Source organism: Spea bombifrons, chromosome 3 (assembly GCF_027358695.1).
Source record: "Spea bombifrons isolate aSpeBom1 chromosome 3, aSpeBom1.2.pri, whole genome shotgun sequence".
Classification (NCBI taxonomy): domain Eukaryota; kingdom Metazoa; phylum Chordata; class Amphibia; order Anura; family Pelobatidae; genus Spea; species Spea bombifrons.
Genome location: NC_071089.1, coordinates 118131659 through 118154888, shown reverse-complemented (window position 1 = coordinate 118154888; position 23230 = coordinate 118131659). Strand labels below are relative to the sequence as shown.

General features: G+C 42.3%; 1 protein-coding gene across 1 annotated transcript in view; it reads left to right on the top strand.

Annotated features, from left to right (window-relative positions):
• ADCY3 (adenylate cyclase 3) overlaps positions 1-23230 on the top strand; it is a 43850-nt gene that overhangs the window by 14827 nt on the left and 5793 nt on the right. The window contains exons 3-12 of the mRNA XM_053459697.1: positions 14234-14364; positions 14643-14754; positions 15030-15157; positions 15509-15667; positions 15859-16024; positions 16474-16590; positions 17740-17882; positions 18972-19133; positions 20673-20760; positions 22542-22658. Coding sequence (XP_053315672.1) covers positions 14234-14364; positions 14643-14754; positions 15030-15157; positions 15509-15667; positions 15859-16024; positions 16474-16590; positions 17740-17882; positions 18972-19133; positions 20673-20760; positions 22542-22658 — 1323 coding nt within the window. The remainder of the gene's footprint in view (positions 1-14233; positions 14365-14642; positions 14755-15029; positions 15158-15508; positions 15668-15858; positions 16025-16473; positions 16591-17739; positions 17883-18971; positions 19134-20672; positions 20761-22541; positions 22659-23230) is intronic.

Below are 23230 nucleotides of genomic sequence, written 5' to 3'. Positions count from 1 at the left end.
TAAATGAATAGTGTCTCTCTGGTCCTTCGCATGTTGTAAGGCACGGGGCCTGTCACTATGATCACTGGTGTATTCTGACCTAAGCACATGAGGCCTAGGGTAACAGGGCCAGATGGAGGGTAGCATCCGCAAGGCTCCCTTGGTGTGCGGAGAGCTGGCATATGACCTCCGAGATGGCCCCCTTGGACAATGTCCAACATAAGCACACTGCTGGTTATGATGGGAAACGACGTGGCGCTGTAAGAAAGGGTTAAACACAGACATGGGACCATTTCTAACCCTTTGTTGGAACAGCTTACCTGTTACATTGTTACATGACGGTGTTTACATAACGTAACGTGATACTGTTTTATGAGTTACCCGGAGACAGACTGATAGTATACACGGTGCTTATACAAGGCAGCATCGCAGGCTTTATTATACGCTCTACTTCCTAATACAATGTTTTGTTTTGGTAATCTGTGCCACGTGTTTCATTCTACTCATCCGTCTGGTTCCCATGCCTTCCACGTGGCTTCTGTTTGCCTATACTTGGCCTTTGCACCTTTTTGTTAGCCATTTTGGCTGAAACCTCGCATTAAAAAAGGCAGCGGTTACGCTCCGTGTTCTCACTCCGTGTTAAAGGAACATTATACATGCAATACAGACATAGAAAGGAGAAGCTGTCACGTATAGCCATACTGTCACGGATCTTATTCATGCGTGTCCAGGCTGGCTCCCTTTCACACGGCACGGCTGCCCGTGTAATTATAGAAAGCGTTCGTTTAACAGATAATTATACATTCCCTGCCCAAAGGAGAAATGTTACCGATGTAATGTTGGAAGTAAATAATATTGAAAGGAACGGCCACTTTGAAAATCACGATACGGGCAGAAAATTAGTCAGCTTGGCTTAGTTTTCTTTATTGATTCCTAAAAAAAATGGACTTTATTGCCCCTTGGATTTCGCATTAAGGTTTATACAGTATCGGTATCACCTTGTGACATGTGGCAACATGAGAGAGCACCGTGTGGTTATGTAACATGCCTGTTACCCCAGAGGGCGGCTTCTACACATAGGGATTTGCTAAATATGCATGAAGTGCGAAGATAACACATAAGGGGGGAAAATAATGTGAGATTAAAGGGACTGGCAGGCTGGTTTCGGGCATCGTATGCAATGCCTGGTCTGCAGGCTGGTTTCGGGCATCGTATGCAATGCCTGGTCTGCAGGCTGGTTTCAGGCATCGTATACAATGCCTGGTTTGCAGGCTGTGTTAGGCATTGCGTACAATGCCTGGTATGCAGGCTGGTTTCGGGCATCGCATATAATGCCTGGTATGCAGGCTGGTTTCGGGCATCGTATGCAATGCCTGGTCTGCAGGCTGGTTTCGGGCATCGCATACAATGCCTGGTTTGCAGGCTGTTTTCGGGCATCGCATATAATGCCTGGTTTGCAGGCTGGTTTCGGGCATCGTATATAATGCCTGGTTTGCAGGCTGGTTTCGGGCATCGTATACAATGCCTGGTTTGCAGGCTGGTTTCGGGCATCGTATACAATGCCTGGTTTGCAGGCCGTGTTGGGCATTGCGTACAATGCCTGGTTTGCAGGCTGGTTTCGGGCACAATAAAATCAATGTCCCAGAGCGACCTGATCCTTATCTTATCAGTAGACGTGTTTTTAACGTCAGCGCGTGCCAACCAGTAAAATTTACCGCCGTGATGTAACCTTCTGACGCCATTAACAGAGTCCCATGGCCACGAATACAGAGTCAAGGCAAAGCCGTCTAGTCTGATCGCTCACCCGCAGCCTTGTGTACTTTCAAACAAAACATTTTGGTATCAGAGCAGGCGGTGTCTCCGATCCTCGGCTCTGTTTAATCGCCTGCTCCTTACACGCAACAATTCTGCAAAGAAACATAGAATCCCGTTACACAAATGTTACTAAACCTGTTAGTTTGTATCCACGTGAACATTTCACAGCAAAGGACCGAACAGAAATAACATTAAAGAGACAGTAATCCTCACGCTGAACATTATTACTCAATGTAAAATACGATGGGGGTTGAATTTATATAAAGGCGATTCTATATGGGCATAATTTACTTTAAAGAAACAAATTAAAATGCAGCAGGCCGAGGTGTGTGTGTGAGTGTGTATGTGTGTGAGTGAGTGTGTGTGTGTGTGTGAGAGTGTGTGGGTGTGTGCGTGTGTGAGAGTGTGTGTGTGTGTATGTATGTGTATTTACACAGTGGTGCCTCCTTCTTTGGAATATTTGGGTCACTTAGCCCTTGTGCAGTGAAGGGTTAATGGACAGAAGCAGCAGAATATCCTTTTGTCATAAACATCTGCTGCTCTGCTCCTTAACCCCTTAAGGACCGGGCTCATTTTTCGTTTTCTACCCTGTGGGACCGAGGCTGTTTTGACACTTTTGTGGTGCTTGTGTTCAGGTGTAATTTTCTCCTCACCCATTTAGTGTACCCACATAAGTTATATATTGTTTTTTTCAGGACAAGATGGGCTTTCTTCAGATACCATTATTTTGATCGTATCATCTTATTTACTATAAAAAAAATAAAAAAAACATGGTGAAAAATTGAAAAAAAACACATTTTATGACTTTTATTTGAAAAATCTTTTACTCACCTAAAAAAGCAAGTAAAAAAACTAGCTAAATAGATTCTACTACTTGTCCTGAGTTTAGAGATACCCAATGTTTTTATGTTTTTTTGCTGTTTTTTGTACGTTATAGGGCAATAAGTACAAGCAGCGTTTTATGATTTCCAAATCTTTTTTAACAAATCTGGTCAGTCTGCCTCCATCTCCTCTTTGGAACATCTTTGAAGCCGGTTAACTCAATTTAACCCCCTCAAACCATATATTTTTGAAAACTAGACACCCCAGGGTATTCCAAATGCTGTTATTTTAACCCTTTCCATGCACCAATTATACAACTACACTTTGTCAAACTTTGTAATAGTAATTTTTTTTATTTTTTTTTCCACACAAATTGTACTTTAGTTATAGATATACAGGTTCTGGTATATGTCACTATCAAACAACACCCCAATGTGTGTTCAGCAACATCTCCTGAGTACAGCGATACCCCACATGCATGGGTTTGTCAGATTGTTTGGCTGGTAAAAGGCTACTTTTGGGGCATGCGTAATCCAGGTGGTCATTTGGTCATTCTGCCTCCATCTCCTCTTTGGAATATCTTTGAAGCCGGTTAACTCAATTTAACCCATTCAAACCATATATTTTGGAAAACTAGACACCCCAGGGTATTCTGAATGCTGTTATTTTAACCCTTTCCATGCACCAATTATAGAACTACACTTTGTCAAACTTTGTAATAGTAATTTTTTTTCACACAAATTGTACTTTAGTTATAGATATACAGGTTCTGGTATATGTCACTGTCAAACAACCCCCCAATATGTGTTCAGGAACATCTCCTGAGTGCAGTGATACCCGACATGCATGGGTTTGTCGGGTTGTTTCAGATTTAAAATGCCACATTTGGGAAGTGCGCTTTTTTTCTCCATTTTGGTCAGTCTGTACCTATGCCCTATCTTTGAGCTCGGCCACTCCAATTTACCCCATCAGCCATTTTTTTTATATATTAGACACCCCTTGGGTATTTGAAGTGCTTTTATTTTAACTCTGAGATTTTTGAGAAATTTTAGCACTTGCTCAAAATAATAAACTTTATTTTTTTATTTTTTTTAATACTTTTTTTATATTTTTTTTACACATTGTGCTGGTACTGGATGGTTCATCTAGTGACATCACTGCATAATTATTTTTAAATGTTAGCACATTTTTTTTTTCCATTTTTTTATTTTTTTTTGAATATTTTACTAATCACATAGTGATTAGAAAGCTGGGCTCCATTGACTTGCATGGTTGAATGCAGTACCTGTATTCAACCAGCAAGTGGAGCCAGTTCTCTAGAGGGTCTGGAGACCCTCTAGCGAACTTTTTCGTCTTTATTGTTGTAGTTCCCGGGCCGCCGCCATCTTACTTGATGGCGAAGATCACCGGCAGCTGCGGCTGTGACCGCTCTCCGGAGCGGTCACAGCCCACCTAAAGGTAAGTGTTTGGTGTCGCTGGATGCCTCCTGATCGAGGCATTCCAGCGACACCATTTAAGTTTAGGAGGCGATCGTTGATCGCCTCCTAAACGCTTTTAAAACGGGCGTCCGCCGCCATACAATGTATGGCGGCTGTTGACGCCCCGGGGAGGGGCCAGACATGGCCCCCGATGCCGATCTCGGCCTTGCTGGATGCCTCGACATCGAGGCATTGCAGCAAGGCCGTTTAAGCGAAGAAAGTGATCCTTGATCACTTTCTAAGCTTATTTAACTTTTTGACGGTTCAGGACCGTCAAAGGTCATTTAGTGACCTTCTTGTCATGACGGTCCTGAACCGGCAAAGGTCGCGAAGGGGTTAAAGGGGAAGGCAAAAGGGAAACAAATGTCTACAGATAGCAGAGCGAGAAATCCTACAAATGGTTAATACGCAGCTGCCTGAGAACAATGTATTTGGGGGCAAAAACTACAACTTGGGTAAAAATGAAAACCTCAACGTATTTCAGAACTTGTATCTTTAAGGAGATGCGAGCTCTGGGGGTTCTCCGTGAATACGGATGTCACAATGTCCGGCTCATTGCTCTCGGGTTTTCCTGGACATTGTGACGGTCCCTGGAGCTATAAATAGAGATCAGTCAGACCTTCCCCAGGCGGAACCCGCATGGCAATCAACAAAACTCGCTGTCATATATACAAACCTCATGTTTCTACTGCACGGTTTTTATCTTCCCTTCTGCGATCAGATGTAAGCCTTGGTTTGTGTGATCCCTCCATCAGACTCTCCCCAGCCTCCCACCATCAGACTCTCCCCAGCCTCCCTCCATCAGACTCTCCCCAGCCTCCCTCCATCAGACTCTCCCCAGCCTCCCTCCATCAGACTCTCCCCGGCCTCCCTCCACCAGACTCTCCTCAGCCTCCCTCCATCAGACTCTCCTTTAGTCTCCCTCCATCAGACTCTCCCCAGCCTCCCTCCATCAGACTCTCCTTTAGTCTCCCTCCATCAGACTCTCCCCAGCCTCCCTCCATCAGACTCTCCTTTAGTCTCCCTCCATCAGACTCTCCCCAGCCTCCCTCCATCAGACTCTCCCCAGCCTCCCTCCATCAGACTCTCCCCAGCCTCCCTCCATCCGACTCTCCATCAGACTCTCCCCAGCCTCCCTCCATCAGACTCTCCTTTAGTCTCCCTCCATCAGACTCTCCCCAGCCTCCCTCCATCAGCCTCTCCCCAGCCTCCTACCATCAGACTCTCCCCAGCCTCCTACCATCAGACTCTCCCCAGTCTCCCTCCATCAGACTCCTCCAGCCTCTCTCCATCAGACTCCTCCAGCCTCCCTAAATCAACTTCCCCCAGCCTCCCTCCATCAGACTCTCCCGATCAAACTCTCCACAGTCTCCTTCTTTCAGGCTTGCACCCAGCTTCTGCCATCAGACTCTCCCCAGCCTCCCACTATCAGACTCTCCTCCAGCTTTCCTCCATCAACTCTGCCGGTCACCCTCCATCAGACTCTCCTCCAGCCTCCCACCATCAGACTCTCCTCCATGTATCAGATTCACCCCAGTCTTTCTCCACAGTTTCCCGTCAGAGAACGCATCAGATCATTCTTTCCGGTTTCCCAGCTTCCCTCAATTCGATTCTTCCCAGAACCCCCCACCTCCACGCTTCTTCATATTTTCCTCTTAACGCTCTCCTAATTAATCAGTCTCTAATTATCCGTTATTTCTTTCCATTTTCAAAAACAAAAGGCCCCTGAGATTGGGACGTCATTTAATAAGGCTTAATGCTGCAGTCCCCGTGGGAACCTCTAGCGGGGTTACAAGGAAGGTCGCTGTCTTTCAACTACAACCCTTGCCAGGCTATCCCTACGTCGCTTGTCAATGAGGCCTGGCCATGCTGAAAATCCTAACGTGTAATATACAGCGTCCCAGAACTAGCCGAGGTTTATCAGACGGGCGGAAACATTGTCTCTTTCCTCGGAAATTCTGCTGCTTCATACTGTTCTAGAACCTCACGCACATTCTAAAGCCGTGTTTGGAATCCTAATGTAAAGTTCAGCGCGTGACATCCATTCCGGGGACTCGCTCCTCTCCCAGTCACTCTAATGAGCGGATTACCAGGAACGGGCTAAAAATAGAAATATAGAAACATGGATTTTAGCAGAAGACAAAACTAACGAACCCATAAATATAGCCCAAACTCCAACGAGTAGAGCCTTTGTTCTGGAGCTACGGACAGCAAGCGGAATCCCTATCTAATGTATTATTTAACCATCTCACTTCGGAGACCTTCGGACTCCTCTGCTGGAAGACCATTCCATGCGTCGGTTTTAAGACATAAAGCTACATTTTATTATATAAAATTTCAGATTTTAAAAAAAAAAAAGATCTACTGAAATATATTTTAAAAAAAGATCACAAAGTTGTTGTTTTTTTTACCCCGGTGCATTGATCGAGAGTTTATCCCCGGAGAAGACTTTCTGCAGATCTTCCGGGCGGCAGGGACATAAGGTCTAGTAGCTGGAGGCCTCGGCGCACCAGAATAGCAACCATAGTACGTCACGTTGGTTCATCGGAGACGTGTCTTTTTTTTTTTTTTTAACCCTGCCAGGGGGAAGAGGGTAACTCGGTGTAGAGAGCCTTTGTGCAAATATTAGAAATAGTTGCTATAAGTGCAGGAGAAATGGACACACCGGCCGCCTACTGCGCAAGACAACTTAAACATGGGACAGACATACGGCTCCCGCCTCTAAGACGAGACCGACGACTGATTGAGGTTTGACTGTAGAGCAGCTGCCTGGTACCGGGAAAGCAGAGGTCGCTGCCGAGTCCCGGAATACCACTAAGCGACTTGAACGCAAAATGCTGATTCTAAGTTGGTAACAAAGTATTCACAAGGATTCCATCAACTCCAACTTACTCTTCGTCAACGACTAAGCTCAGCAGAGGTTCCTCAAAGCTCCCTTTCCAGAGGAACTCGCCGAGATGTGTTCCTCCAGAGTGGAGTCGAAAGGCGCTGCTCCATTTAGTTAAACCATTAAGCGTTAAACCGTCTAGAATGTTAAGAAAATAATCCTTTTCCACGTTCTGCCATGTTCAGATTTCACCCGGAGATTCCAATAACCAGAGCTTGTTGCCTGGCTCTGGCATTCAGGCATGATCACTACTCCACCAAGTTGCCCGGTCTCCCAACCCAGGTCCTATCCTCTCTCCACCCAGGTCCAGTCCTCTCCCCACCCAGGTCCAGTCCTCTCCCCACCCAGGTCCAGTACTCTCCCCACCCAGGTCCAGTCCTCTCCCCACCCAGGTCCAGTACTCTCTCCACCCAGGTCCTATCCTCTCCCCACCCAGGTCCTATCCTCTCCCATTCAAGTCTTTTTCTTGGGCTTTCCTGCCTCCATTCATGGTTAGCGCTTGCCCCTTGCGGTCGCATCCCGTTTCTGCCCCCTACAAGAAGCGCCTAAGCTCTGGGGGCAGACCTGGGATGTTCCTTGGGGACGAGTAACACAAGGAGATCCCACACAGGTGAACTCAGACCCCTGGAGCTGACACTTTATTGTCTCTACATTCTGCGCATAGATTTGCTTTTCTCCATAATTAATTAATACCGTCCAATCATATACCAGGAAGAGGAAACAAGATGTGAGTAGAAGTCATTATGGAATCGTTGGAATGCTTATGTTCTGTTGAACAGCGTTCCTCGCTAACCCCTTAGGATACGTGCAGCTACAAATACATAAAGGACATGAAAAAAGGTCATGTGACAGGAATAAACCAATCACCTGTCACCGCCGTAACCAATATCGACTAAACTGTTCCAAGTCGTAGGTATCAGTCATCTGGTGAAACGACCATAATGCGGATATTTTTACTTTAAAACATGGAAAAGAAATTCTTATGGTTGATAAATCAGCTCCATGTATGTTTTCCGGCTCTGAACCTAAAACATCCCTCACTGTATTAGCCTCTGCCACTTCTGCTGGGTGGCTGTTCCATTTATCCGCCACTCTCTATGACTAAAGTTTTACATGACGCTCTTGCTGGAGGTAGTAGCGTGTGCCGGCTGCTTCGGCTGGGATAAGAGAGCCTTTTGTGCTCGGTTTGCTGACAGATAGCGCTGGAACGAGCCGGGAGCTCCTCGCGCAATCAAACAGCCTCATTGTTTTCTTTGGCCTTTAATAAGAAGCCTTAGGAGGCTCACATGGCTAAGCTGGCCCCGATCGCCCATGTCGGTGGGGGGTTCAGTTCAGGACAGATTAATGTAAGCGATATATAAACCCGTATGATCTGCGGGCGGCCATCTTAACTTCCTGATCTCCGGAGCTGCATGGTTATTCTTCCCCATCGAGTTTAGTGCGAGCGGCTGTTTTTGATCTGCGGGGCAGATTCTGGGGGTCACACGTTCCGGCGCTGACTCTTTCCTATTCTCCCCGCTGGGATCATATATAAGACTCCCAGTTTGCTTCCAGTATGTTATGGCTGATATCCCTGCTTGAAGGCAGGTGACTCAACTAAATGTATCTTTAAATAATGACAAGCCAAAGTTTCCATGACGACCGGTATCAGAGCCATTTGGGTGACACATTTGGTCGGTACATAGAATCTTCACGATGGGCTGTTAAAGGGTTAATATTAAGGTCTCCGGGGCAGCTCATGTAGAAGGCTCCCGGGGATGGTTATAACTATGCCAAGGCAGCACATTCAAGGGTTAATATTTGGAAGGAACAGCACAGACCTCCGTTGATGTTACCGCTCCCTGGGGGGGGGGATCTGATGGAAATCGGGACTGTTTAGGCACTTGGGAGGTATGGCTGATAAAATGCCTGTTTAGAGCGGGTAGCGGTACGCTCGGCACAAAGCCGGCCGCGGGATTATGATCTGTGCCGGAGCAGGGGCCCCGGACGTGCGCAGCTGCTCGAGGCCCGTAGTGTGACGCTATTTATAGCCCAGCAGCCTCGCAGAATACTAATGGGAGCGGAAGATGGAGAGCAGGCCTTTATCGAACCTTCCGGTTACCACGGCAACGCAGACCGGCCATATAGCGGAATCAGCACCTTTACGTTTGGACGAGATCCTCCAAGGTTCCGGCCGCGCCTCAGACGCCACCTGGTTTATTTTCTGCTAATTTATTACTTTTTCCTCCCCGTTTTGGATTGCTGAGAGAATTGAGTAAAGGGGGGGGGGGGGGGCGGGAGGATTCTCTCAAAATGTGCCGAAACAGCTCAAACCCATCAAAACGGCTTCTGTTGTCATGGTAACAGCGGAGCCCGGCGCTGAAAATACGTTGTGATGTCATAAATAAATAATCTGATACAAGCAGTGGCCTGACGTGACGCGCGGGGCCCCCCTGCACTGAGGGTCCATCGCCATACCTGCTGACCCTGAGACTCCAAATATTAACCCTTTAATAGCCCATCGTGAGGATTCTGTGTAGCAAATGTGTTACCCAAATGGCTCTAATACCGGTCGTCATGGAGACCTTGACTTGTCATTATTTATAGATACACTTTGTTACCTGCATTCAAGCAGGGAGATCAGCCATAACATACAGGGAGCAATAGCACCAACTGGGAGTCTTATATATGATCCCAGCGGGGGGAATAGGAAGGAGTCGGCTCCGGACTGTGTGACCCCCAGAATCTGCTCCGGAGACCCTGAGACTGGGGGAAAACCCCCGAGTGTCCCCAGGTGTGATTACCAGGAGGCATGAAGTCCGGAGTAAGTTTAGCTCCGGGATATATGAGCAGAGCAGGATCACAGCCGGGTCTCATGCAGGGAGTCCGCCGGGAGCGAGGCCGCCGTTACCAGGGCAGGGAGCGGTGGGAATATTTTCATCGCTCTGCGAGGTTATTTCAGCTCCTAATGACATTATTGTCTTCATGCTAAGCCTTCCGGATACATTTAGACTGTAATGAGGCGGCTGACAGGCAGCAGCGGAGGCCGCGGGTCACTGGAGGCCGCGGGCCGCGATAACGCAAATCTTCTTCAAACGAAACCCTTGCCAGGTTAGACGGTCCCTGGATCTGAATAATAATGAATACGGCCTCCGATAACCCCGCTGGGGCGGAAAGAACCGGAATTCCGACACATGCCCCGCGCGGTCTGACACGCACATTCTATTTTACTAAACCCCGAGCTTCTGGTGAAGCACACGCCGGTCATAAAGCTGGTGACGTGTATGCCATACGTATTATCCACTACCACTTCCGCCGGGAGACCGTCCCACTTTTCTACCACCCTTAATTAAGCAGCTCAATGTAATTTTATAAACTTGGGTTTCTTATGAGGAACTTATCGTGGAACTGTGATGCCAGGGGGTCCCTTTTTCAATGGCAGAACTCTTCAGGTGATTCCCTTTTTCCTCCCCGCCACAGTGTCCTGTAAAACTGGGATTAAGTGCGGCCAAAATGTGATATTTTGGTGCTAAAACTTGATTTCCAAGACATTATTCGTAGCACCTGGTGACAGATAATACATCAAAATTGTGAAATACAACCCATGGCAGTAGAAGATGGGAATATCTGGGCCAGTCCCTCCACTGCAGGGACAGTTGGTAGGTATGCCAACTTAGTATGCCTAGAATCCTTTTACTTTGTAGGTAATTACCACGTATCACTAAAAGAAAGCTACCCCAGCAGTGTTAAAAGTGCTCCAAGGGGCCACTCCAAACCTCGGCAGCCTCCGTTTGATGTAAAATCCCGTATGTTTTATGTATCCGTGGAAATATTTACATTTCTAGACGGCAGGATTTGGCTCTTCTATTTAAAAGCAATCTGCGTCCCAGAAACACATCGCAGATAAGAATCTGGTCGCCGACAGACGCGCCGCTTTTCCAGAAAATTCAGTTTTGCCGCTCGCTTCATTAAATAAACCTGCGTAGTGCCGATCACTGATTGACAGCTATGCCGGGTCTTCCCTAATCCCGGCTACTAGGGTAACGTGAACACCCACACTCCGCTGTGCATGCGCGGCCACAATCCACACACAATCCACACACAATCCACACACCAGCCACACACCAGCCACGCTGCCCTGTCTGAGGTATAAAGCTTTGTCACCTTCCGAAGGGGTTTATTTGTAAAGAAGCTCATTGGGAATTCTCTGTAACAAAGTCTCAGGCTAGATATTTTGTTACATTCTATTGGTTTTTTGGTCTCCATATTGTTGGCATCAGCGCTGCGGAATAAAATGGTGATATATTAACCAATTAATAATCATTTAAAGGGATCATAATAATAATACAATTACTACTACTACTAATAATAATAATAACAACACTACTACTACAAATAATAATAATAACAACAATACTACTATTACCACTAATAATAATAACAACACTAATAACAGCAATAATAATAACAAAAACAATACTACTACAACTACTACTACTAATAATAATAATGCCAATACGACTACTATTACTACTACTACTATTAATAATAATAACGATACTACTAATAATAATAATAACAATAATAACAGCAAATAATAATAACTACAATACTACTACTATTATTAATAATACTAATACTACTACTATTACTAATAATAATTATAACAATACTATTACTAATAATACCAATACTACTACTGCTATTACTACTACTACTACTACTAATAACAATACTACTACTATTACTAATAATAGTAATGATAACAATGCTACTACTTTTACTACTAATAATAACAGCAACAATAATAACGCTAATACTACTACAGCTACTACTAATAATAATCATGACAATACTACTACTATAACTACTACTACTAAAGAAAAAAACAGCAATAATAACAACAATAATACTGCAACTACTACTACTAATAATAATAATAACAGCAATAATAATAACAACACTACAACTACTACTAATAATAACAATAATAACAGGAATAATAATAATAACAACAATACTACTACAAATACTACTAATAAAATAATGGCAATACTACTATTACTGCTACTACTACTAATAACAATACTATTACTACTACTACTACTACTACTGCTAATAATAATACTATTACTACTATTACTAATAATAATAATGACAATACTACTACTATTACTACTATTACTACTACTACTAATAATAATAATGACAATACTACTACTATTGCTACTACTACTAATACTAATACTATTACTATGACTAATAATAACAATACTACAACTATTACTACTACTAATAATAATAATAACAATACTATTACTACTACAAATAATAATAACAATACTACTACTACTACTAATTATAACAATGCTATTACTACTACTACTAATAATAATAATAAAAATAATACTACAACAAATAATAATAACAATAATAACAGCAATAATAATAATAACAATACTACTACAACTACTACTACTAATAATAATGACAATACTACTACTATTACTACTACAAATAATAATAATACTATTACTACAACTAATAATAACAATACTACTACTATTACTACTACTAATAATAACAATACTACTACTACAAATAATAATAACAATACTACTAATAATAATAATAACAACAATACTATTACTAGTACAAATAATAATAACAATACTACTACTACTACTAATTATAACAATGCTATTACTACTACTAATAATAATAAAAACAATACTACTACAAATAATAATAATAACAATAATAACAGCAATAATAATAACAAAACTACTACAACTACTACTAATAATAATAATGACAATGCTACTATTACTACTACTAATAATAATAACAATACTATTACTACTACTACCACTAATAATACTATTACTACTAATAATAACAACAATACTACTACTATTACTACTACTAATAATAACAATACTATTACTTCTGCTACTACTACTAATACTATTACCACTAATAATAATAACAATACTACTACTATTACTACTACTACTACTACTACTACTACTAATACTATAACTACTAATAATAATAATAATAACAATACTATTACTACTACTAATAATAATAATAACAATACTACTACTAATAATAATAATTCTAACAATACTATTGCTACTATTACTACTACTAATAATAATAGCAATAATAATAACAATACTACTACAACTACTAATAACAATAATGACAATACTACTACTATTACTACTACTAATAATAATGACAATACTACTACTATTTTTACTACTACTAATAATAACAATACTATTACTACTATTACTACAACTACTACTACTAATAATAATAATAATAACCATACTATTACTACTATTACTACTACTAATAATAATAACACTACTACTACTAATAATAATAATAATAACAATACTATTACTACTACAAATAATAATAACAATACTACTACTAATAATAATTATAACAATAATAACAGCAATAATAATAATAATAACAATACTACTTCAACTACTACTAATAATGACAATACTACTACCATTACTACTACTATCAATAACAACAATAGTACTACTACTACTACTAATACTAGTAATAATAACAATACTACTATTACTACTACTTATAATAATAATAAATAGAACAACTAATACTACTAATAATAAAATTAATAATAATAAAGGCAATACTACTACAGCTACTAATAATAAGAACAATAACAGCAATGATAATAATAAAAATATTACTACTAATAATAATAACAACAATAATAATAATACTACAACTAATAATAATAATAACAGCAATAATAATATTAATAATAACAATACTACTACTAATGATAATAATAATAGCACTTATTTTTAGGATCCATACGAAGGTAAATTGTATTCTTTGATACACGCTGCAGAAGCGTGCCTGTGCCTGTTTTAAATGTAACTCTTGTAGCAGAGATTTTTTTTTATTTAGAAACGCTACACCACTGATCAAATAAAGTAAAAATCTGTATTTTGTTTTTTTATTATTATCTTTGGAGTTAATTTAAAGAGGTTTTGCAGAAATATGTGATACCTAAAGCTGTTTGGGGGCTCCTAATCCCCTCGCCAGAAAGACAGCTGGAATGTCTTGCTTTAAGCGCGAGGAGTCACTTTCCTTGGTTGGAATCCTCATGAAGAGGGGCTACATCAGAAACGTGCAGACTCGATGGGCAGAATGTTTCTTATCTGACGTTTCTATATTCCTTATTGTAAACCCGTGATTGTCTTCACTTCTCCAGGAGAGGCTCCTGCTCTCCATCCTCCCCAAACACATCGCCGACGAGATGCTGAATGATATGAAGAAAGATCAGAAACAGAAGGAACTGCAGCAGTTTAACACCATGTACATGTACCGCCACGAGAACGTCAGGTATGAGTCTACGTCCGGGGACTAGAGTCCTAGAACACCAACATGGTGGCCAACCTTTCTGTAAGGGGTATCTAGGGGACATTGTGAGAACCCAGCTCTGGGGTAATGTTAGCATCAACTAGTGGCCTTCTAGCGACATGCCTAGTTGAATGTATGGCGGCATGAATGTACAAAGGGCAGGAAAAGACTTGATGGTGAATGCGCATGTTACTGGTCTTCTAGTTTGTTGAAGACACATTATTCACATGTATGTTCTTTCCGTGTTCTCTCCCCGGCAGCATACTCTTCGCAGACATTGTGGGGTTCACGCAGCTGTCATCTTACTGCAGCGCCCATGAGCTGGTGAAGTTGCTGAATGAACTTTTTGCCCGGTTTGATAAGCTGGCAGCGGTACGTACGCTGAGTGTGAACCATGCGCAATAACCATATATTAACATATATATATAGAGCGCAAGGTGACAATAATCACATCCTTTTACCTCCTTATTTTCACTTATATAGAAAAAGCACCATAATAGGCTTTCATAAATAGGGTCTCGAATGTGCCAAAGATTCCAGATTTAGGGAGTAGAGTATGAGATGGGTCACGTTGGTGTAAAAAATGTGTGCCGGGGGGGGGGATATTATCTGCTTCTAGTTTTGAAGAACATCTTGATCTCTTCCAGAAATACCACCAACTCCGGATCAAGATCTTGGGGGATTGTTATTACTGTATCTGTGGCCTGCCTGACTACAGAGAGGACCATGCCGTTTGCTCTATAATGATGGGCTTAGCTATGGTCGACGCCATATCGTGAGTACTGGTCTAAATGGTGACACTGGACCTTCCAGTGCCACAACACTTTGTGTCCAGTTAGAATGAATCCAGGGGCATCTTCTACATCCATAAGGGTTACCCTCTAAAATAAGTCTTTCATCCTAGTCTTATTTCCAAAATATGGATGGCTTTTAACCGCGTCTTCAACCTGAACTTCTCAGCATCTTCTCAAACCTAGCCTAAGACCTCATCTTCAAGCCAAAACCATTCATAGAATTACTTAAAGGACAACATTTTGGGTTTTATATTGTAAAATATTTCTGGAATGTTTCACCGGGAAGACTGTGCAGTTTTTGTGATTATTCACGGGAATTTTTGACCTTCTAGATACGTGAGAGAGAAGACAAAGACCGACGTGGACATGCGCGTCGGTGTCCACACGGGTACTGTCATTGGAGGCGTGCTGGGGCAGAAGCGTTGGCAATACGACGTGTGGTCAACAGATGTCACCCTGGCAAACAAAATGGAGGCTGGTGGAATCCCAGGGTGAGTGAATGTCTGTCAAACTGGTAACGCTTGCCATCCGACATGGTTTGAGGGACACCCCTATGCCTTCTCTTGTTCCATTCTGCCCCATTCCTCCTCTATCTGGAAAAATACAGGAAAGCTACGTCAGAAGACTGAGGCCTAAAACACCGACATCACGCAGTGATATTTCGTTGTTGTCCCCCATACAGACGGGTGCACATATCACAGAGCACGTTCGACTGCCTGAAAGGAGAGTTCGATGTGGAGCCGGGAGAAGGGGGCAGCAGGTGCGACTACCTGAGGGAAAAGGGGATCGTAACCTACCTTGTTGTTGTTCCAAAACAGCCGGTTAACAAGAATGGCATCAATGGGGTGGTGAGTCTTACAGCTTTCTCATACTATTCAAGATATTCTTATGACCATGCGATAAAGGTCCATCCGAGGTATGTTTCCCAACTCGTTTTAATATGTCGGCGGATCCCATTTCTGCCACCAATATGTCTGGCGGGTGCTCAGCAGAGGAGCAGCTTGAATATTTCAGAAATAGAATATTCTACGGAATACTGATTTGATGTTTCCATAAACATTGATAAATTTCCATAAACATTGATATAAACATTGATAAATTTCCCATAACAACCATTTTTTCATTACCCGATTATACATATATCAGGCTTATATCAATGAACTAGATTTTCTATCTCAGCTAGAAGGCCGGTCCTGGTAACTACCACTCTCTATATCATGTAATATGTTTTACCCTATAACTTCTCCATCTCTCTCTCTTGGCTTTTTTTCCCCCCTTGTTTGGTTCCTTTCAGAAGCTGTCTCTGACGTCGTCCCATGGAAATTCCCCCCAACTGATTAACACCAAGGAGTGCAACGGTAGCATCCATACCACATGCACCACGCCAGACGACAACGAAGAGCTGGACACTAGGGTAAGAACGGCGACCGGTCCCTATGGATGGGACCTATGGATGCGTGTTAAGGTGCGAGAGTGAACAAATGTGCGTTAGCCCCATGTGGCACCTTCCGGTATTAGACTAGAAGGCACAATTTTGTACACTTTCCTATTCGCGCTCTAAACTATGAGACACTCATTATTATTTTATTATCTTCTATATATAATTTTTTTATCCGTCTGTAGCCCACCGCATGAAATCTGCTTGTCTCTGTCAAGGAGGCCAATGCATGCGCCAGGGCGGCAGGAAAGCCCGGCCACTGACTGAGAAGCAGGAAAGCTTCGCATTAATAAGGAAACAGACGTGTAATTAAATTTAGATAATTACATTGCTGCGCGACCAACAACGATCCTCCGGACGTTCGCAACCAGAGAAGAACACTCAGGGGCTTTATCACCATTTTAATGCTCCTGTTCAGCAGCGCTTGTTATAAATCTATTCTAATGAGGCCCTTTCCGATCCAGAGTGAAGCCAGACACTTTACTGACAGTGTGCCCTCGGCTGTGCAAAGCTCTGTCTCATCGACATTTATGTATGGACAGAGAAAGGGAGGCCATATCTGCCAAGTGTCCCTGCTTATATAAGGGATAGTCTAATTGTACGGACCTCAATCGATTTAACAGGTCTGTGGGTCAGTGAAGGGCGATCCCTTATCAGTCCATAACCCCCACTGCCCGGCATTGCCTGAAAATCCATACGGTTTATTAGAATGAGTTGGAAAGATTTTCAAAAAAGTTTAACTTAAGGCCTTGGTTGTTGCCATCGGCAAGATGGTCGTCATCTGTTAGGGACCAACGACATGCAGGGCCATCTTTAATATTTATTGGACCCTCAGCAATCAGCCTGCCTGTGCCACCTTTTCCCCCAAACAGCCTACATGTGCCATCTTTACGTTACGTGACCCTGCTGCGTTCCTGCTTCCCCAGAGCGGTAAAACTGAGTTTACACACAAAGTGTGTGAGCAACACAACGGGTTGTGGACCCATGAGGATTGGGTCATTGCAGGCTCAAGGGGCGGCTGTTATGGACCCTCCTAGGAATGAAAAAAATAAAAAATAAAAAATTACTATTTGACCTTCTGATAATCTTATGAATAATTTTTTTCTTTCTAAACTTCAACCGCAGGTGGTGAATCCTTCATTCCCCAACCCCAGAAGACGTCTTCGATTGAGGGATTTGGCCGAGAGGGTCATCGACGCCCAACAGAACGAGCAGGAACTGAACAAGTTACTCAACGAAGCCCTGCTCGAGAGGGAAACCGTGCAAGTGTGAGTCCCAAACCTTCCTCAGGGAGGTAGAGGTTCAACTAAAGGAACCTACAACAAAACTGAACGGGTACAGGACTTCCCTGCCGATCAGAAGAGACGGGAGATACGGAGATCGCTCCATCTTACTCTGTGCGCGGTTCCTTGAGCCCACGGCAAAAAAATCTGAACTCAAATTCTTCAAACCAGATTTGTCCCTAATGGCGCTCGCAGCCCCTCCTCTTCACCTCAGGGCTCAGGCATTCACCCCCCTATCCCTGTAAATATTTTGGATCAATATTTGTAGGGTTTAAGCTTATTTTATAATAAATAGTTCACCGGTTTCTAATCTGTTGTCACATTCTCCTCTATTTATTTTAAATGTAAGAACTAAAAACCCATCTGTTCAGAGGAGCTTACAATTTATCCTCAACCTGCACCCTGGGGAGAAAACATCTCCCCACCTTTGAGATCCCCGGCCACCGACTTCTCCATACCCCCTCCTTGGTACAGATCAAACCATCCTCACCCAAGCAGCCCCTCTCCTTCTGTCTCAACCACCCCCCCCAACCTCCTAATAGATTGCAAGCTCATCGCTAGTAGAAAGCTGACAGGTGAGATCGCTAAACATAACCTTGCATCGATATAGTTAAAAAAAATATATAAAATATAAATACCCAACCCAAAATCGATACACCCTTGAAACGCTAAGCAGGGAACTAAACTAAAACTGCAGCGCGCCCATAGATTGTAAGCTCACAGGACAAGGACCCTCTCCTCCTTCTGTACCAACATGTTAAAACGTGTGTTCATCTATTGTTATTTCTCATCCTATTGTAATAGCGCTGCGGAATCTGCCGGAGGTCTATAAGTATAATGTTCCAGTACAGCGCAGTCACTGTGGGATACAATTCATATCCCATTGTACAGCGCTGCGGAATACGATGGCGCTATATAAAACAATAAAGAATATTAATACGTGCATTTGTGATATAAAGAGCTTCTATGTGTGCGTTTCAGTATTAGTTAATTAATACTAAATGCGGACATGGAGATGGAATACAATCGCTCCATAGAGACGGAATTTATCCTTAACGAGTCTTTTTTCTGCAGATTGAAAGGGAAATACACCTACCGTCTGTCCATGCGCTTCATCAACCCGGAGATGGAGACGCGTTTCTCGGTGGAAAAGGAGAAACAGAGCGGAGCCGCCTTCAGCTGTTCCTGCGTGGTTCTACTCTTCACGGCCATTGTACAGATGCTCATAGACCCAATGTAAGCGAAACGCGTTGGGCTGCACAGCCTACTCTCTAAATGACATAGAAACATAGAAACATCCGGCCCCCATCTAGTCGCCCGTTTCTCCTGCTGTAAAGACTCAACTCTTAATCAGTCGTTGGTCTCGTCTTAGATTCAGGAGCCGTATGTCTATCCCATGCATGTTTAATACCCTCACTGTATTACCCTCTACCACTTCTGCTGGGAGGCTTTTCCACTTATCTACTTTAGGGCAGTTGCATGGATTTTACTTGCTGTTCTACAACAGCCAGAAAAGGTCTCCACGTTGCCCGACTATGCCCTGTAGAAAAAACTACTGATTCAAAATAAAATGATAAAATTTACAAATGAAGCACAAAATGTTTATGTGTAAAAAGAGCGTCTATAAAAATATGCATCGTGTTTACGGATATAAATTTATACCAACTTTAAACATGGCAGAAAAACACAGTAATATTTACACCAACTGAGATAGATGAGTAAAGAGAGAGAACACCGATCGTGCTTCGGCTTTCAGGGGCGCTGGTATATTCTGTCCAAGATACACTTAAAGGGGAAGTCCCCAAACCCCAGCGCTGTATACAGTAATATAACCCCCAGCACTGTATACAGTAATATAACCCCCAGCGCTGTATACAGTAATATAACCCCCCAGCGCTGTATACAGTAATATAACCCCCAGCGCTGTATACAGTAATATAACCCCCAGCACTGTATACAGTAATATAACCCCCAGCGCTGTATACAGTAATATAACCCCCAGCACTGTATACAGTAATATAACCCCCAGCACTGTATACAGTAATATAACCCCCCAGCGCTGTATACAGTAATATAACCCCCAGCGCTGTATACAGTAATATAACCCCCAGCACTGTATACAGTAATATAACCCCCCAGCGCTGTATACAGTAATATAACCCCCCAGCGCTGTATACAGTAATATAACCCCCCAGCGCTGTATACAGTAATATAACCCCCCAGCGCTGTATACAGTAATATAACCCCCAGCGCTGTATACAGTAATATAACCCCCAGCACTGTATACAGTAATATAACCCCCAGCGCTGTATACAGTAATATAACCCCCCAGCGCTGTATACAGTAATATAACTCCCCAGCGATGTATACAGTAATATAACCCCAGTGCTGTATACAGTAATATAACCCCCCAGCGCTGTATACAGTAATATAACCCCCAGCGCTGTATACAGTAATATAACCCCCAGCACTGTATACAGTAATATAACCCCCAGCACTGTATACAGTAATATAACCCCCAGCGCTGTATACAGTAATATAACCCCCAGCGCTGTATACAGTAATATAACCCCCAGCGCTGTATACAGTAATAACTAAAGAACGCCTGCACCTATTCCCATGCAGTCATTTCATGCAAAATTCAAAATCCAACATGCATCAAAAATAAAAATTACAATTTTGGGGACTAAACTGCTCCTTTAACGTTAATACTCCCACCTGTAGCATGCCTCCAGCTGTAATCTGTCTCGTCTCCTCCCTCTTTCCATACCCAAGGCTGGTGGCCAACTACGTGACCTTCGTTATTGGTGAGCTCCTTCTCTTGGTCCTGACGATCTGTTCCCTCGCCGCTATTTTTCCAAGGGTAAGAGCAGATAATTGCTGTCTTTATATTGCGGATGGTATCGGTAGTGCTTTCTGGCAGCTTTTAACTTTTTTTTCAAGGGGGTTATTATCATTTGTTATGTTAGCGTGTGTACGTGTATGGTGTTAGAGAGTGTGTATGTATGTTAGTGTATGGTGTTAGAGAGTGTGTATGTATGTTAGTGTATGGTGTTAGAGAGTGTGTATGTATGTTAGTGTATGGTGTTAGAGAGTGAGTATGTATGTTAGTGTATGGTGTTAGAGAGTGCGTATGTATGGTAGTGTATGGTGTTAGAGAGTGTGTATGTATGTTAGTGTATGGTGTTAGAGAGTGTGTATGTATGTTAGTGTATGGTGTTAGAGAGTGTGTATGTATGGTAGTGTATGGTGTTAGAGAGTGTGTATGTATGTTAGTGTATGGTGTTAGAGAGTGTGTATGTATGTTAGTGTATGGTGTTAGAGAGTGTGTATGTATGTTAGTGTATGGTGTTAGAGAGTGCGTATGTATGTTAGTGTATGGTGTTAGAGAGTACGTATGTATGTTAGTGTATGGTGTTAGAGAGTGTGTATGTATGGTAGTGTATGGTGTTAGAGAGTGTGTATGTATGGTAGTGTATGGTGTTAGAGAGTGTGTATGTATGTTAGTGTATGGTGTTAGAGAGTGTGTATGTATGTTAGTGTATGGTGTTAGAGAGTGTGTATGTATGTTAGTGTATGGTGTTAGAGAGTGTGTATGTATGTATGTTAGTGTATGGTGTTAGAGAGTGTGTATGTATGGTAGTGTATGGTGTTAGAGAGTGTGTATGTATGGTAGTGTATGGTGTTAGAGAGTGTGTATGTATGGTAGTGTATGGTGTTAGAGAGTGTGTATGTATGTTAGTGTATGGTGTTAGAGAGTGTGTATGTATGTTAGTGTATGGTGTTAGAGAGTGTGTATGTATGTTAGTGTATGGTGTTAGAGAGTGTGTATGTGTGTTAGTGTATGGTGTTAGAGAGTGCGTATGTATGTTAGTGTATGGTGTTAGAGAGTGCGTATGTATGTTAGTGTATGGTGTTAGAGTATGTGTGCATGTTAGTTATGGTTGGCCGGGTCCCCAGGGAGCCACCTGATTTCACCATGGAACAGAATATACCATCACCATGTCACCCTGATTTATTTACACAGATGTGCAGGCAGGGTTAGAGTAATGCAGGATTAATGTTATAGAGCTTCCCTCCCATGCCCCGGCTCGTGGAGTAGACGTAGCGTCGCCCCTTACCCAAGCGCTACTGATGCTGTTGCTAAAACAGAAAAGCCCTGATCCTGTGTTACGGGGGCTCACACCGCTCTTCTATATTTGTATTCCTTATGTCAACAAGAGCTAAAATCTATGCATCTATACATTGCTGCCACGTTCTATAGGTGAATTTTTAATCTTCCTTTTTTTTCGCACATTCCGTCATTATTTAAAGGTGAAATATAATAGAAATAGGCTTGTGTTGATTTTTTTTTACAACACTGCCTGCAATAAATGCTTCTTAGACCCAAATACTCATTAAAAATATTTTATTTATGGGGTTTCAGGGGTCAGATCTGGGGGCAAATATACTCGAGGGATAAAAGTCTCGATCAGTGTACCGGCCACTAAAATTGGGTCACCTACAATGTAAACCTTACAAGGAAAAGGGTGAATCCAACCATGATGTCATAGATTGCTCAGGCTTCCGCACTGGGTCAGAATGTGGTGAAGAGACGCAAATTAATGGAATTTATGGATACAGAAGATTTCTGTTACTTTTCAGGTCTTTCCAAAGAAGTTAGTTGCTTTTTCTACTTGGATTGACCGGACCAGATGGGCGCGAAACACGTGGGCCATGTCTGCCATCTTTATACTGACGATGGCGGATATAGTGGACATGGTAAGAGATGATTCGAGAGACCCATCACTCGCGCTACATTGTAACCGTCTCAAATGTACCAAGTTCAACCTGTTCATTTCATAAAGATAACGCAAATTTGTGAAAACGTTTTTTTTTTATAAAAACTAGATTTTTAATTAGGTTTTTGTTTTCACAAATAAAAATAAATCCCCTGTTTCACGTTCAGCAACATCCCCCGAGTAGACTAATAACATAGGTGTTTCTTTTTAAGCATTTTAAACTTTTGGGGCAAGAAAGGGTTTATTTTAAAAATATATACATATTTCTAGTGGGAGGGACACAAGGTGTTTGGTCACCTATTTTTCAATTTTTTTCTTTATTTTTTTTAATTATTTTTAATTTTATTTATTTTACTTTTTACACTTTTTTGACTCCAGATGCCTTTGATGTCTTTAAAGACCTCAGGGGGTCTGTCATGGGACTGGAGTCTTAGTTTTTTTGTACAGTTTATTTCATTTTTACTTCTTCTAGTTACTTAAAAAAATAAAAAAAAATATATATATATAAATGTAATATTTTTGGAAGCCAAAGAAACCCTGTTTCTCCCTCTT